The sequence below is a fragment of the Podarcis erhardii genome (genome assembly GCF_964252035.2).
Source record: "Podarcis erhardii genome assembly, chromosome: 12".
Lineage (NCBI taxonomy): Eukaryota > Metazoa > Chordata > Lepidosauria > Squamata > Lacertidae > Podarcis > Podarcis erhardii.
The window spans coordinates 31988675-32005955 of NC_138513.1; the positions used below are offsets into that span (position 1 = coordinate 31988675).

The 17281-nt window shown below is 42.3% G+C and overlaps 1 protein-coding gene across 8 annotated transcripts in view; it reads left to right on the forward strand.

The window, feature by feature from the left end:
- CREB5 (cAMP responsive element binding protein 5) overlaps positions 1-17281 on the forward strand; it is a 268057-nt gene that overhangs the window by 181795 nt on the left and 68981 nt on the right. For all 8 annotated transcript variants that reach the window (XM_081882227.1, XM_081882226.1, XM_081882229.1 and 5 more), the window contains 2 exons: positions 6555-6681; positions 7733-7843. In XM_081882227.1, coding sequence (XP_081738353.1) covers positions 6555-6681; positions 7733-7843 — 238 coding nt within the window. The remainder of the gene's footprint in view (positions 1-6554; positions 6682-7732; positions 7844-17281) is intronic.

A 17281-nucleotide genomic window follows, 5' to 3' on the forward strand; every position in this document is an offset into this window, starting at 1 on the left:
GTATGTATGTGGTGGGGGGGGGAAGGGAACGGGAGGGGGAGTGTTTAGAAAAGAAATGTACATGCAGAGACCTACGAGGTGTGAGTAAATGCATTTGTATGCAGGGCTTTAAGGTAGCCTTTTTGCTGCCAAATTGGTTCCCATTCATAAATGATGAACTTTTCTATTAAAATGTTAAACGGATAAGTCAGGTATTCAGCATTTGTCAGGTGTGATCCATTGTGCTGCTCACAGATCTGTTATCACACAAGTGCCCTTTGCTGTGTACAGTGGTACCTCGGGTTAAGTACTTAATTCGTTCCGGAGGTCCGTTCTTAACTTGAAACTGTTCTTAGCCTGAAGAACCACTTTAGCTAATGGAGTCTCCTGCTGCCGCTGCGCCACCGGAGCACAATTTCTGTTCTTATCCTGAAGCAAAGTTCTTAACCTGAAGCACTATTTCTGGGTTAGCGGAGTCTGTAACCTGAAGCGTATGTAACCTGAGGTACCGCTGTATAGTGGTGATTTCTTTTTGGGGATGGGAATGGAAGAATACAGGGACAAGTACCAACTGCTATGGCATGGTTATCCTAATTATTTGCAACAAAATGTTGCAGCAGCCTGGTCATGCTATTGGAAAACCCCTTCTTCCTGATATTCCACTGTCCCTCTCCATAAACAGCCAGTTAGCTTTCCAGTTAACATGCTCAAACCTCATTGGGCTTTGTGGGGTGGTGGTTCCCCATTAGCATTTTTTCTAAACAGGATTTTGAGGTTCCCCCCAAGCCCTATTGATACCTCCCTCTTGTGCATGGACGGTGCCATTTTGTCCTCATGAGCAACGACTCTCCTGTACTGAATACTGGAAATACAGCTAATGGTTATGTCGATTTTGGGACTCGTTCCTTCCTCCAAGGGCTAAAGATCCTGTACATGGGATTATGTCTTTTATTTGCTCCCGTTGACTTTGTGAAATAAATTAGGTTCAGAGATAATGACTGGCCCATGGTCTCCCAGTGAGCTTCATGACAAAGCAGGGAATCGAATCAAGGTCTTCTAGTATAAGCCTGACACCTTGTCTATGACAACCCTGCTAACACATTTGTGCACTGTTACCATTGGTGGCTGGTGCCCATTGTGACTGGTAGGGTGAAAAGCAAGGAACTCAGTTGGTAGAACATGAGAATCTTAATTTCAGGGTAATGGGCAAAAGATTCCTGCATTGCAGGGGTTGGACAAGATTACCCTTGTGGTCCCTTCCAGCTTGACAATTCAATGATTCTATGATTAGGTCCAGTCGTGACCGACTCTGGGGTTGTGGTGCTCATCTCGCTTTATTGGCGAAGGGAGCCGGCATACAGCTTCCGGGTCATGTGGCCAGCATGACTAAGCCACTTCTGGCGAACCAGAGCAGTGCACAGAAACGCTGTTTACCTTCCCGCAGGAGCAGTACCTATTTATCTACTTCCACTTTGACGTGCTTTCGAACTGCTAGGTTGGCAGGAGCAGGGACTGAGCAACAGGAGCTCACCCCATCGTGGGGATTCGAACCACCGAGCTTCTTATCAGCAAGTCCTAGGCTCTGTGGTTTAACCCACAGCACCACCCGTGTCCCATGATTAGGTGTAGTCAGAGCCAATGACAGGCAGAAACAGCTACCATATTTTTCCGTGTATAAGACCAGGTTATTTTCTTGAAGCTTAAAAATTGGGGTCGTCTTATACATGGGTAGTGGTGAGGTTGGACGGGCGACTGGTGGCTGCTGTGAGCCAGAGATTGTCAGCGGCGTTTTGGCAGGTTATTGGTTGTTGCTGCAAGTTCTGCAGGCTATTGGCTGCTGTGGCAATTGGGCAGGCGATTGGCGTTTGCTGTTGGCGAGCATGCAAACGAAAGCTCAACAACTCTGGGCAATTTCCCACCATTTTCTCAATTTGGAGTCCCAAAAAAGAGGGGACCTCTTATACATAGGAGCGTTTAATACATAGAAAAGTACGGTAATTCTGTTTTTGTCCCCATCCTATTTCCTGCTGAGTTCTGCAAGGATGACACTGAGGTGGAGGATGGGGAGAATGAGAGGGAGCTGACAGGTTGTGTGATCCCCTGGACTGGTTACAAGTGAGTAAACAGGCAAATGGGGGCTAGCCAAGGGGTGGGGCAGTGCCCCATTGGACCCAATGAACCAGTCTCCAGCAGCTGTCACTTAATCTTCTCAACACACATGTGCAATGTGCTTCACAGTGCTTGCTCCCAAGTGGCTTGATTGGAGCCTTGCGGGAGCAGCAAACACTGTGCAACCAGCTCACCTGGATTGCTACTGTTCATTTGGTGATGTTCTAGGTCCTTGCCAAAGATGCTTCTCATGCTTCCACTTGAGTGCAGCCATGCCATACCCAGTTGGAAGCACAGGAGACATGTGTGCCTGCTACAAGGATGAGGGACCTGAAGTCCTACAGATGTTGTTGAACTGCAGCTGCCATCATACCTGGCCATTGGCCATGATGGCTGGGGCTAATGGAAACTGGAGTCCACCAATATCAGGAGGGCCACAGATTTCCCCATCCCTGGCCTAACAGAAGTCCTAGTTTATGGTTATTTGGCTTATCAAATGTTATGGAAGATAGGCCTGGCACAGTAACTCTTTGTTATGGGTACCGGGAGGGGAGGACCATACAGGACCACTTCTCCATCAACAGGCAACTGTCTCTAAAGGAGGAGGAGCTGTAACTCTCACCTTCGCATCCATCATCCTGTTGGGGGACAGCGATTGCACGTCCTGTCATCTTTGACATTTTAATTGAAAAGAAAAGCTTAAGCAGGTTTTTAACCTTAAGCAGTGTGTTTTTACAAGTGTATGTGGAGAAATAATCTGTCAGTGCAGAGCAGGCTGGGTGCCACAAGAGTTGGTTTAGTGGTTCAACAATCCCACATTAGCTCACACACCTTGCCTTGTTCCATGCCTCAATAGTTTTTAGTAGAAATGCTTTGCCCAGAGGCATACAATTATTAAGAAAAGGAGACTCTGCTTGCTTAAAGTCTGGAATTATTAGCTCATGGTAACAAGCCTGCACTGGAGAGACTGTTGGGTCTTTGTTTTCATGAGTCTACTGTAATTTGCCTTCTCATTTTAAAGAGGAAAACTTCTGCTTTGTTTGGGAAGTTAATACTGATATACATAATCACTTTGACAATTATTGAAAATATTTGTGCAGTTAAAAACCAGGTTTCAAGGAAAGCTTATGCGCCTTTATACTAAAATTCAACTGTGTGAATCAAGAAAGTGATTTCACTCCAAAATGTCATATATACCAGATGGGTCCAGGCTTAAAATTAGGCAATAATGTATTTGTATTCTAGGACTGGGGAAGAAGGAAGATGTAGCTCTTTTCTCTCTCTCTCTCTCTCTCTCTCTCTCTCTCTCTCTCTCTCACACACACACACACACAGAGAGAGAGAGAGAGAGAGAGAGAGAGAGAACTACATGATGATAATGTATCAATTGCAACATTATTGTTTAAAAGAGCAAGGAGCGCTATTTTCATTGGGAAATAGTGGCTTGGATAGGGGAAGCAAAAAGGGAAAGTAAGGGTAAAGGAGGATCACATAACTATTATTTATTCATTCAAGGGCCTAGAAGAAAAATGTTAATAAACCTTTTTTACATATGCAAATAATTCAGATGCTGGCTGCCTGACATTATTTTAGGATGCAACAGCAACCTTTTTGCAGGTGGTACAAGATGGCACCACAGCAGTAGACTTCAAGCTTTGTGGCCAGTCTAGATGATCTATATCCTCAATGTGATCTGCACAGTACCCAGAACACTGTTGATGCTTTGCAAATATAATGGAGGTGATCTTTGAGGTTTCACTAATACCAGCTAACAAGGCTCCTCTTCTGAACTTTGCCTCTTCCTTCCAGGCTATTTACTTCTGGATTCCAGAAACAAAATTTCTTGGGTGTCAGGTGCACTGTTTCATTGGACCTGTCATCGTAAAGGCAGAGGGAGCCCATGTAGTCCCCATACTTATCCCTGCCAATTTAGACTGTGCGTGCACAATTATTTAATACTTTTGTTAGCGAGCACAGACAAAATTGCGGCCTGAAATTCAAAAGTGTGGGGTGTTTTGTTTTTTCTCCCTCCATCCAGGAGAAACCTGGAAGGTTCCAAGGTGCTACAAGGGGGAGGGGGGATCCCCAACGAAAACAGTAATTTTCCCAACTGCAAAGCAGATGCAGACTTGCAAAGCTAAGCAGAGCCGAGGGTGAGAGTGAGGACAGCAAAGTAGCTTATTTGCTATTTTTTTAATATACACAAATAATTTCCTTTTTACCCGAGACCCCTATTCCCAGGCTCATTAAATCAATTTCAGAAAACATTTTGGCTCTGGAACATGTAAGTAAAATTCCAACCATATGGGCTCTTGAGGATTACCTGTGCAAACGGCAGAAGTCAAGCCAAAACAAGTTTCTGTCAAATGGCCTAACACCTAAGTTTATTATGAAGGTAGAGAGCTCTATAAAGGGTCTGTAAGCAGTGCAGAAAGGACTGGCTGTGGGGCTCCAGAAAGTTATCTGGGGGCTGCTTGTTTTATGTCAGTCACCTTGAGAATCAGCTCTCCCTTACACAAAAATATAGTTTCATTGAGTCACAAATGTTAGATTTGATTTTTTTTAAGGCTCAAGGCAATCTGAAAATGCCTTGTTCAGAGGTAGAGTTTACTGCAGTTTAAAGCCATAGCACCATGAACCCCTTGATGTGCATGCAAAGAAAGGCCTGGGCATACAAAGCAGAATTTGGTTTTGGGTTTTTTCTTTCAGCCAGCAGCTACTCCGAAGCTTAGCATTTCCAAGCTGGCCTTTAAGCCAAGAAATGTTTAAATATCAGCTGGTGGTGTGGCTCAGGGTGTGGAAAACAGTCAAGGGAAACAAACTATTTAATTGTCCATATTTTTCAGTAAACTAATCTGGAACTAGTTGAGGATCAATAAAGCCTTCAACGTAGCCTCCAACTGCCCAGAAAATGCTGGGGCCGTCATGAAAACCCTGAAGCCGTCACGGCTTCTCGCTACGTCATGCAGAGTCCCGGATTCTGCAAGTGGGCAAAGGGAGGGGGAAAGGAGTGGGGCAGGGGGAGGCCACCCAGCCCTTCACGGTGACACAGCGGGACCCACAAGGAAGAGAGGGGGCAGGGCACCAGCTGCTGCCGCTGCGCTCCTCAGCTCCCCCAGCCGGTACCCAACTACGGTGATAGTGCTGTCAGGAGCAGTTTAAGGGGGGCCAGTTCACACAGCTACACGGGGGCCCTCTGGCAGTCATAGCCCTCAATCACAGGGACTACATTGCTGGTGCAGAAGTGCCATTTTGTAAACATCCAGCCTGGGTACCTCCTCTGACACCCAAGGCAGGCTGATGGAAGCATCACAGTTTTGCCGTATACAGTGGTACCTTGGTAATCGAACGGCTTGGCTCCCAAACAAATTGGCTCCCAAACGCTGCAAACCCCGAAATGAGTGTTGCGGTTTGTAAACGTTTTTCAGAAGCCGAACGTCCAATGTGGCTTCCGCAACTTCCAATTGTGTGCAGAAAGCTGCTGCAGCCAATCGGAAACCGCGCCTTGGTTTTCAAACCATTTTGGGAGTCGAACGGACTACCGGAACAGAGTAAGTTCAAGAACCAAGGTTCCACTGTATCATCTAAGGCTCCCACATATAACCAAGACATTTGCCAGTACAGTATTGTCACATACTCCTCTTGGTGACAGGCATTGTGTCAGCTCAGCCAACCCCGCCCTTTTCCTAAATTCCATCAGCAGTGGGAGGTGGGGGGGGGGAGAACACTGATGTAGGATAGAATTCCCCTATTTTCATCTGAGGGATGTTGGAGGATATGCTTAAGTAACAACTGCAAAATACTCAAGTTCAATATCATTGTACTGAAATTGTTGGTGCTGTTGAATCATACATACTCTGAACGACTTGGGTCTTGGATATTTTGTGGAGAGCTCACTCTCCATATTGGCCAGTCTGGATCCCAAGTTCAGTTGAGGGGATTTAAGAGCTGAAATTTAGGTTTAGAAGAGTCATGTTCCTCATGCAAATAAATAAAAAAATATTATTCACTGCTCATATTCAGTCAAAAACAATGCTGAATTCAGAGCACAGTACTGGAGGTTCAAGAAAAATCACCATAAAATAAGGAGATAAGTGCACAATCCTATACGTGTAATATAAGGAAATAAGTGCACAATCCTATACATGCCTACTCAGAAGAGTTTGATGGGATTTACACCCACGTAAGTAAATGTAGGATTGCAGCTTCCGTCTCAAATTTATGCTTTTGCAGGACATTTTTCAGAGACTTTGATACAGTTAAAAAAATCAAACTGATTATGCATTAAGTCTTCCCCCAAAACTTTCTGCCATCCTTTCCAACTCTGAAATGAGAAAATTTCACTGAACTTAAAGTTCAAATACCAGATGGGTTTTGAGTTTTGACATTTATTTTGAAATTGAGTGTGATCATTTTTTCCTTAATATGTCTCAGTTCCTTTTTCTCTCTCTCCCCTTTTTTACTAGGCCTGTCCCAGGCTCATTATCATCATTACTGCAACTACACAACCGGCAACGACAGCCAATGCCTGCCTCTATGCCTGGGACTCTACCAAATCCTACAATGCCTGGTTCCTCTGCTGTTTTGATGCCCGTAAGTATGGCTGCTATCTCTCTCTCTCTCTCTCTCTCTCTCTCTCTCTCTCTCTCTCTCTCTCTCTCTCTGTGTGTGTGTGTGTGTGTGTGTATTATTTGGTGGTTTGGTGATTCAAAGTGCTTTTGCCACCTGTCCCCCAGAAAGGCCAGACTTCTTAGAAACTATATTGTTTTCTAATTTAATGTAAATGCTGATATAAATCAAGTATGCACCGTTTTCAATTTCATTACTGTATCTCTGCATCCGTTAGAAGAAGAAGAAATTAAGAGGTCTGCACATAAAAACCTCTTGGTATTTTTGTTTCCTGATTCTGTTTGGCTGGTTATAGCTTAGATTCTGTCATGTTCTTTTTCTCTTCTGTTAAATTTTTGACTGGCTATGTTTGTTATGCCACATAAGAAAAATAATAAAAAGTAAATGAATAGAAAGAAACAGTATTGTTTCACTGAAAATAACACAACGCTTTTTAAAGTAAACAATTCTTGAGCATTTCTCCTGCAATGTGATTTTCAGGAACATCATTTTTGTTTTGCTACATGAACTGAGTATTTAAATAACGTTGTGCTGCAGTAGTCTAAGGCAGGCATGTGAATTCCCCCCCACCCCCCGCTGTCAGATTCAACAGCTCCATTGGGAAAAGCCTCCCATTTCCAACCCCCCTAGATCATACATTTTATACATATATCTTAAACAAGTTAGTTTGGGCTGCCCTGACAGCATCAGCCATAATTTTATACAGTGATGTTTTAAAAGCCACTTAACCCAGTGTGTTGTTTTCTAAAAGCAAGGGAAAATCATTATTGAAAGTCTCAAGCCTAGGTGACTAATTTGTTCTTCTGGTGAAGAGGCAGTTTTCTATTGATTGTTGGACAAAACAAAGTTACTGGCTATATTTTCTGAAAGCAGATAAATACAGCCAGCAAAAAGTGATGGCCATCCTGCATGGACACAATGAGCCTCGCCTTTGCCTGCTTGTAGAAAGCCTTTGGAAAATTTATCTTACCTTTCAAATACCATCTGATTTATTTTGCTCTTTATCCTTCTCAAGATGGAACGACAGATGTCTATGAACACCAACATAATGGGAATGCAAGGCCCAAACCTCAGCAACCCGTGTGCTTCACCACAAGTCCCTCCAATGCACTCAGAAGCCAAAATGGTAAAATATTGAAAACATATTGTATATATTGTCTGCTGAAAAGATTATTATGCTCTTCGTTTGCTGGCCTCTGAGGACAATCCAAATAATTCCTTTCTGGTCATGTGATTACGTGTCTGCTACAAACAAGTTCAGAGCATGGCTGACTCAGTTGATTTTTTGTGTCTTGATTGGATAGGGGTTAGATAGGTTGGTCCAGGCGGTGCCTCAGAAATCATGAGGAAAGATGGAGAGAGACAGCGATTGCCAAGGGAGCAAGGGACAGGGGAGGTGCCAATATATCTTCTTGCCAAGGGTTCAAGAGAGCCTAGGTACGCCTCTGGATATTGGGCATAGGATATTGCGAGAGGAGACTGAGCTGGAATACTTGAACGTTAGCAGTAGAATTGCGTACGTGAAAGGTTGCTTTTAGGTGCAAGTTATGAGGAAATATTTGGCGGAGTGGAAGGAGGTGCAAAAATGGTCGGTGCCATTGGGTGCTTGTAGAAATGGATGGATATGACACTAGGCTGAAGGAATCCTAGTGAGTTTGCTTCCCAAGTGCCTGAATATTTGATTCTCTTGCAGCGTATATTTAATGGTGTGTTTTGTTTAGCTTTGTTCTTCAAAGTGGATTCTGAGACCTTAGAATATAAAAAAAGTAGAGATGGGTGAACTTCTGGCGCATGCAACTTTCCCATATGCTCACAAAAAGTTCTCTTTGACCCACTTCCTCATTAAACTGTGTTTATATATATTCATAATACATATTTAAATATATATTTTAAACAGATTGTCTCTTCAAAATAATGCATGCCTAAATGTTTTCTCTCAAACTATGCATTTCTAAGCACAGTGTGCCTTTAAAAATGTATTGTGCTACGTTTTTGAGCTGTTGGGATATTTAGAAAGTGGGGGGGGAGAGAGAGACATGATGAATAACGTACGTTCTGAACCGCAAGTTAGTCTGGAAGGTGTGGATCAGTCAGTTCATATTGCCGTTTGGAAAGATCAAATTCCTCCAGCACTGAGGAGTCCAAGCTGCTGTCATTTGTATTAAAACTTGTTATGCATTGCCCCTCACATAGATATATTGTATTTGGACTCCTGTTCAGCTCTTAGAGATGACTGGGATTAAGCAGTATACAGACTTGTGGAAATAAATAAATAAAACGAGCATGTGCATATATATACAGGCACAAACATGCTCACATGTGTGCATAGATTCTCTCTCCATCAGCTCAGTAGAACTGCCCAGCTGCTCTCTGTACCACATGGCTCTCTAGGCCCAATGAGCGACCTGCTCCATCCTCTGCTTTACAGCACTGTGACATCCTCTTCCTTGCACCTCCCAGTGCCCTCACTGGTTTAAAACTCCCCCTTGCTTTGGCATGCCATCAGTAGCAGCGCCAACTGTTTCTCCACTTCCCCCCTGCCTCTTCGCTGTCTTGCCTCATTTTGAGAAAGGGCTAAAGGGGGCCTGCAGAGGGAGATCTTTTCAGCAAGGTGGTCAAAAGAGGCTTCAGCAGCCACGGTTTGCTGCTGCTGCTGCTGCTGCTGCTGCTATAGAAAACCCCCCTGTTTTAAACTTTATGGATAGTTTCTTGTGACATTTCTTTACAATATGTTCAAAGCAGGGTGGATTAGATTTAAACTGAATTGATTTAAATCACTGGTCAGTGAGACTTGATTTCAGACTTTTTTTTTTTTACAGAAATACTCATTCTTGCTGGTATAATCTTAATATTTACAACCAGATGAAGGCTTCATCTTTGGAATAATAATTTTTCGGAGTAGTTTTTACAGTTATATAAAAAATTGCTGATTTGGTTATACTATTCGAAATACGTAGACCGATAATTATGAAATTATTGTGAGGTTTAATAAGTTCACTGTTTATATTTGAACAACTTTTCTGCTTCCTTAATAACAATTTAAACAATGTATTGAACTAAAACAATAACATTATAGCATATGTATCCATGTTTGTTAACTGATGTGGTTGAACTTTTTTAAAAAAAAAAAACTTTGACTGAGTTTTAGCACACATGAAAAACTTAAAACAAATCCTTATTTCCTGATGAATAGCCTTTGAACTATAATGTAACGTGAATGAAAAACTATCTTTAGAAATATTTTTCCTCCAAAAGCATTTTATTTTAAAAATCCAATTTACATTTTAAAAAACCCTTTTCTAAATAAAAAAAATCTGATTTAAATTTTAAAAATCCGTTTTTATTTATTTTTAAATCATTGATTTTTATCCACCTGGGTTCAAAGCAGCTGTTCTAGCCACCATGGCAAACTGTGGCAGCAGTTCTCTCTTGGCTGCCCAACCCAGAAGGCCTCACTTTGAAGTACCCCCTTGTTCCTTCCTCAGAGGAGGGGCACCATCTTGGGGGGCCTCAATATCCCATGACTATGGTGTGCACGTGTGCAAGTCATATGGCATTTGTGCAAGATGTTAGCACATCACGTGACATGCATGCGCATGCCGCACAACAACAGCCCCCTCAATCATGGGGGCAAGCCAACATGCTTGACTTAGAGTAAGAGGAGTTGGCAGTGAAGAGCTTTGTCTCCACATGAAAATTGTCTCATTCCATCTCAGGGCTTTTTTTCATCTGGAACTCACCAGAGCTCAGTTCCAGAACCTCTCAAATCGGTGCCTTCATGGTGCCTCAAATAGAAGCATTCATGGTGAGTTCCGGTACCTATTTTTCTAGAAAAATAGCACTGCTCCTGCCTACCTAGCAGTTCGAAAACAAGAAGTGCAAGTAGATAAATAGGTACCACTCTGGCGGGAATGTAAATGGCGTTTCCGTGTGCTGCTTTGGTTCACCAGAAGCGGCTTAGTCATGCTGGCCACATGACCTGGAAGCTGTACGCCGGCTCCCTCGGCCAGTAAAGCAAGATGAGCACCGCAACTCCAGAGTCTTCTGCAACTGGACCTCACAGTCAGGGGTCCCTTTACCTTTACTTTACCTCATTATTGGGCTAACGCTGTGGACTTCCATACGATCTAAGCTCGCTTGTGCTAGTGTCAAGTTCTTCTTCTTATAAGTCTGAAACTATAAGAAGCAGATACAGTGGTACCTTGGTTTAAGAACAGCTTAGTTTATGAACTTTGCCTTGGAAGCAGAACATGTTGAGTGAGTTCCATTTGTAAATTGAGTCCCCCGCTGCTATGGAAAAGCTCGCCTTGGTTTAAGAACGCTTTGGTTTAACAACAGACTTCTGGAACGGATTACGTTTGTAAACCAAGGTACCACTGTACATAAAAGTGTTTTCAGGATTCTGATACGGCATTTCAGAGCAGAAAATCGCCTCAATTGATCAGGGGAGCTGTAGTCTATACCAATACAAAATGGCCTTAATAAGTGGGAGACAGGCAGCTGGTGCCTAGCATTTCATATTGTCACCACATGCTTAGAACTGCTTATTGCCAATTTGAAAGAAAGCCGCAATGTGTGCTTTTGAAGTTACTGTTGTTCGCCGCAGGAGGCAGAGGAGGGAGGCCTTTTGCCTGCCAGTAGATACGATGTGCACTTATGGTAGACATGAACGGTCACATCTTTAACTCAATATAAATTTCAGCTAGGCAGCCAACCCAAGTCTTTTTAACACCTCAGCTGAAACCACACTCTGTAAACATGCAGTTGGTTGGCTTAAAGCAGCAGATGTAGCCAAAAGAGTTGGCAACAGCAGCCAAACTAAATCTGTGGTCAAGGTTTTTTTTCTCTGCTGTGTGCCATACCGTAATTGTGATGTGCCAAATAGCAACAGCATCTTCAGCCCAGCTTATTAAATCTTTCTGGATTAGGCTGCCGGCAAGTGTTTTTTCCCTCTCTCTCTCTCTCTCTCTAACCCAAGTACTGTTGAGCCAAGCAAAATACTCCTTGGCTGAAGAAGAAAAAACATCACATTGGCATCTCTTTCAGAGGCATACATTTCTACTGTTACTTTGCCTCTCCCCCCCCCCCTTTTTTTTTAATGGAACTCTGAGGCTTTAAAACCGAAATTATTGATACATATGGTGAGAATTCTGTTCTTTAATACGTGCAATTAAGTGGATCGCTTTTTAATCTCAGTAAATTTGTTTTGGCTTCAGAGTCAGATTTGCAAAGGTGTTCCTCTGGCAAGCTTTTCCCCAGCAGATAATTCCAAGAACCGGCATAAAACAGGATGCCATTAACCTGCGGACTTAATTACTTTTTGATAGAAGTAATGTTTAAAAGAATTATAATATGCATTTATGTGCATTAAGCATACGCATGCATCAATCATTCATACAATTTCCCTAAATAGGCTGTGCATTGTAAACTGATTATAAGCTAAGAAATGTGTATGTTGCAAAGTTCTAAAAGTCCCAAAGCTGTGGTTATTACAAATATCACTGCTGGGAGTCTTCTTTTGCTTTGAATCATAGAATCATAGAGTTGGAAGGGACCCAAGGGTCATCTATTCCAGCCCCCTGCAATGCAGGAATCTCAGCTAAAGCATCCATGACAGATGACCACCCAACCTCTGCTTAAAAATCTCCAAGGAAGGAGAGTCCACAACCTCTCAAGGGAGACCATCCCACTGTCGAACAGCTCCTACTGTCAGAAAGCTTTTCTGAATGTTTAGTCAGAATCTCCTTTACTGTAACTTGATGCCATTGCCTTATGTCCTACCTTCAAGAGCAGTGGCTATCCTATCTCCTCTCAGTCTCCTCTTTTCCAGGCTAAATGTACCCAGATCCTTCAAGTGTTCCTCGTAAGGTTTATTTTCCAGATCCTTGGTCATCTTAGTTGCCCTCCTCTGCATAAATCCTGTTAGTCAACATCATTCTTAAATTGTGGCGCCCAGAATTAGACACAGTGTTCCAGGTGTATCAAGGCAGAATAGAGTCATACTATTACCGTGGTACCTCGGGTTACAGATGCTTCATGTTACAGACGCTTCAGGTTACAGACTCCGCTAACCCAGAAATCGTACCTCAGGTTAAGAACTTTGTTTCAGGATGAGAACAGAAATCATGCGGCGGCAGCAGGAGGCCGCATTAGCTAAAGTGGTACCTCAGGTTAAGAACAGTTTCAGGTTAAGAACGGACCTCCAGAACGAATTAAGTTCTTAACCCGAAGTACCACTGTACTTCCCTTGCTCTAGACACTATACTCCTGTTGACAGAGCCTAGAATAGTGTTAGCTTTTTTTGCTGCTGCATCACACTGTTGGCTCATGTTAAGCTTGTGGTCCAAGGCTTACAGTACAAGCCTTCACATATTTACTCAGAAATGAATTCTAGCAAGTTCAGTGAGGTTTGATCTCAGGTCACAGAATCATAGAATTGCAGAGTTGGAAGGAACCCCAAGGAACATCTAGTCCAGTGTTTCCCAAACTTGGGTCTCCAGCTGTTTTGGGACTACAATTCCCATCATCCCTGACCACTGGCCTGCTAGCTTGGGTTGATGGGAGTTGTAGTCCAAAAACAGACTCAAGTTTGGGAAACACTGCTCTAGTCCAACCCCCTGCAATGCAGGAATATGCAGCTGCCCCATATGGGAATCGAACCTGCAGCCTTGGCGTTATCAGCACCACACTCGCAACTGTGGATATAGGATTGCAGCTGTACAGAGTGATCTGACATTCACATTATCCTGGTGGAACAGCCAAAAGATGCTTAGCCTGAGATGGTAAGAAGAAAGCACACAAGTACAATGGTACCTCGGGTTAAGAACTTAATTCGTTCTGGAGGTCCATTCTTAAGCTGAAACTGTTCTTAATCTGAGGTACCACTTTACCTAATGGGGCTCTCGCTGCCACCGTGAGATTTCTGTTCTCATCCTGAAGCAAAGTTCTTAACCCAAGGTACTATTTCTGGGGTAGCGGAGTCTGTAACCTGAAGCGTCTGTAACCCGAGGTACCACTGTAGAACATTGGTTGGTGTAAATTTGCTCCATTGACAGGAGTGTGAATTGAAGACGTGTAGGATTTGGCATAACTGTTCGCTGCTGTGCCACTCATGGCCCACCCATAGGGGTAGCCCTTTTCAGCCATTTTTCGCTGTATTTTCACTGGTACTATATCCACTATATCCAAAGAATTCCACTGACATATTTTTTCATTGTATATCTGGTGTTCTGCTGATACAGCAGGACTCCTGCCAAACCCTATTGCCCTTCAGCTGGCAGTTCTTACAGATAGGATTGCACCCACAGAATCATATTTTATTGTGATTGCCAAACATTTGTTGTGTATGCTACACTATATATAAAACACAGGAAAATTGTTGGGAGGAAAAATGAAAGAGCAGCTTTGCAAACATGTTGGAGTTGTTGGAACAAACTACATGAACCAATGCTTTTGAAGGAGTATCATTCCTTTAACATATCATGGTTATCTGGAGAGACACATATAATTCTGCTATGTCAAAGTGGGCAAGTTCGTTTTTGATGTAAATGCTTGAGCCTTCATCAATTACCTTTGGCTTATATATGTAGTTTTTCTCTTTGTTCTATACTGCATTATTTAAAAGGTATGATTATTGTTTTAAAACGGCAAAAAGTGGAGAAAACTAAACAGCATGATGGTATCCGGCCCCAGTTTGTATAGGTTAGTAATATGTGGGGGCGGGGGGATAAGGAGCAACCAGTGTCGTGTTGGGGGAAATATTCCTGTTTGGAATTTATAACCAATCACATGGCTCCTGAGGGCCCTTGTGGCATCTTGACATTAGAACATAAAACATCAGTGAAAACCACAGTAAAACACCCTCTGTTAAAATTGAAGAAGAATCCTAAAGTAGCAGAACAACCTATCAGCAGATAACGGTTATGGGAGCTGTGCAGAAGTTGCCAGGTATAGCAGTGTAGCTGCAGTGTGTGCACACACAAATGCTGCTGTGATACGTAGGTAACATCAGCCTTGTGGATTACTGTATTTTTCGCTCTATAAGACGCACCAGACCACAAGACGCACCTCGTTTTTGGAGGAGGAAAACAAGAAAAAAAATATTCTGAATCTCAGAAGCCGGAACAGCAAGAGGGATCACTGCACAGTGAAAGCAGCAATCCCTCTTGCTGTTCTGGCTTCTGGGATAGCTGTGCAGCCTGCATTCGCTCCATAAAACGCACACACATTTCCCCTTACTTTTTAGGAGGTGAAAAGTGAGTCTTATAGAGCAAAAAATACAGTATTTCCACCTCGCCCACAACTCAGAGTGGGAAGGGTCCCAGTCAGGTTTAAAAGCTTGAGAAATTGTTTCACTTTTGGATGGTTATCAAGGTTAATCAAACAGCAGATTTCTCAAAACATGAATTGCTTTTAATATTACTGTAGGTTCCTTACTAAAACTCTGGATATCAAGTGTCCTAGGTTATCAGCGTGGTCCTATGCACACTGATGCTTCTGTGTTGTGGATTGACTGCAGAGACAGGGGGTTGGATTAGGTGACCTTTGACGTATTGTCCAATTCTAAGATTCCCTTATATCTGCTTGGAAGTAAGCCCAGAGAGTTTATGTGGCTTACTCCCAAGTAGGTGTGCAATAGCACTGGAACCTTGGGCGAGATTATGCCCATCCCCTTCCAGATTGTAGTGCCTTTCTTTGTGAATTCAGCCCGCCATCCATATGATGTTTAACTGATGATAAATGTCACGCAGTACATAAAAGCAACTCCAGTGTGTGTGAACTAATAAAGATTGCTCGTTATTTTCCAGGGGGAGGGAGGGAAGGGAAGTGGAAAAAGTAGCCAGTGCCATCCTCATGTATATAGTAGTGTTCTGTCAGAAGCCAGACATACTAAAAATATTTATGCAATTTAAAATAATTTGTACAGGTCTAGCAAAGACTATTTTAGGCATTCGAACATTTGCAAGATCCCATTAGAATTTGTGCGTAGCCTTGGCACCTGAGAATATGGCATTACCAAACCTTTCATGTGAGAATGAATGCGAATTGAACTACTATAATAAAAACATTATTTCTTGACAGCATCCTAAGCCGGCAACTGGACGACACATGTCTTTTCAAAACAATATTTTTTAAGTCTTACTTGTATTCGCATGTGTGCTCAGAGGTGGGTTTCGTGCTAATTTAAACACTTCACAAATAACATTTAAAAGCTTGTGGTTGCTACTAATGAAAAAGGGGGAAAGAAACCGAGTCACACTATGCGCATCTGATACCCAAATACATTGACATGCTTATTTTAAATACCTTTTAGAAGCCATACATCGTATCCTCAAATCCAGACATTACAACTTTTCCCACTTCGAAGGCGAAACTGTGTGATTTTAACTAATTATAAAACTGATCTTGCAAATCACCCACTGAACAGCTGGTAACAAAAATAAAATTACAAGAATAATGACTGGTTCTCTCTATTTGCATTAACATGACCTTAGCAGGCTCTAACATATATTAATGCATACCAGGAATTCCTTTGTCCATACCTTCCATTTACTGCGCTGTTTCCTTGAACTTGGCTAGGTCAGTTCATCTCATAGTTCAGTTTCCTTTAAACAAATTTGGGGTTTAATTACTCAGGCTAGAATCCAAATAATCTCTTGGGCTTATGCAGGCAGGTTATGTGTACATGTTGGGGCTTCCCCCCCCCATCTTCAAATAGTTGTGCCCTTATCACCCCTTTCACTCATTGCCGCAACACATGGGCAAAATATTGTTAGCAGGGTCACACGCACAGGCCCTGACATCTCCTGCCCCACTGGCCTTACTCCCCCAACATCTGCATTTTGAGTAGGGTGCCTGTGTGTGTACTCAGAATGAAGGAGGAAACTGGTTTGCTTTGCATTTAAAGGCAAACTTACTTACTGTGCAGCTCCTGGAACACTATACAAACTAGCACACAGTTGTCCTTGAAAATTCACGCTTCTGCGAATTTTGCAGTGCAGCTTTCTAGTAATGTGTAAAAAAAAATAAAAATCCCACATGTCCTAGGCTAAAATGTGCAGAATAATGCATATAATACTGGTAAAATAATGTATGCGTCACATTAGGAAAATTTCTCGTAAAAATGTATATATCAGGATGTATATATTATAGCATAAATATAAATATGTATATATATTATAGCATAAAAATGTGCAATTTAGGAGAGACTCGTCCTAAAATACTAATTAATTTTAATGCAGTCAATAACACTGTATTCCAGCAGCAGCAGCAGCTGGATCTCTAACAGGTACACAGCAAAAACTTTTAATGGAAGTCCATTAGATCATAAAAATGTGGGTTTACATATTGGAATGTAACAGTCTATTGGGTTTCACGCCTTCTATTATTGCATCTTAATTTCAGTTCAATAAATGTATCAGCAAGAATTTTAGAACACTTATTTTCAAATAAAATAGGCGCCTGTCTCCATTATGTGAAAGTAAGGAAACTATATGTGGACGAACCACTCATTCAATTACTTGTATTAATATTTAACAAAACAATGCAAAACAAATGCCTACTG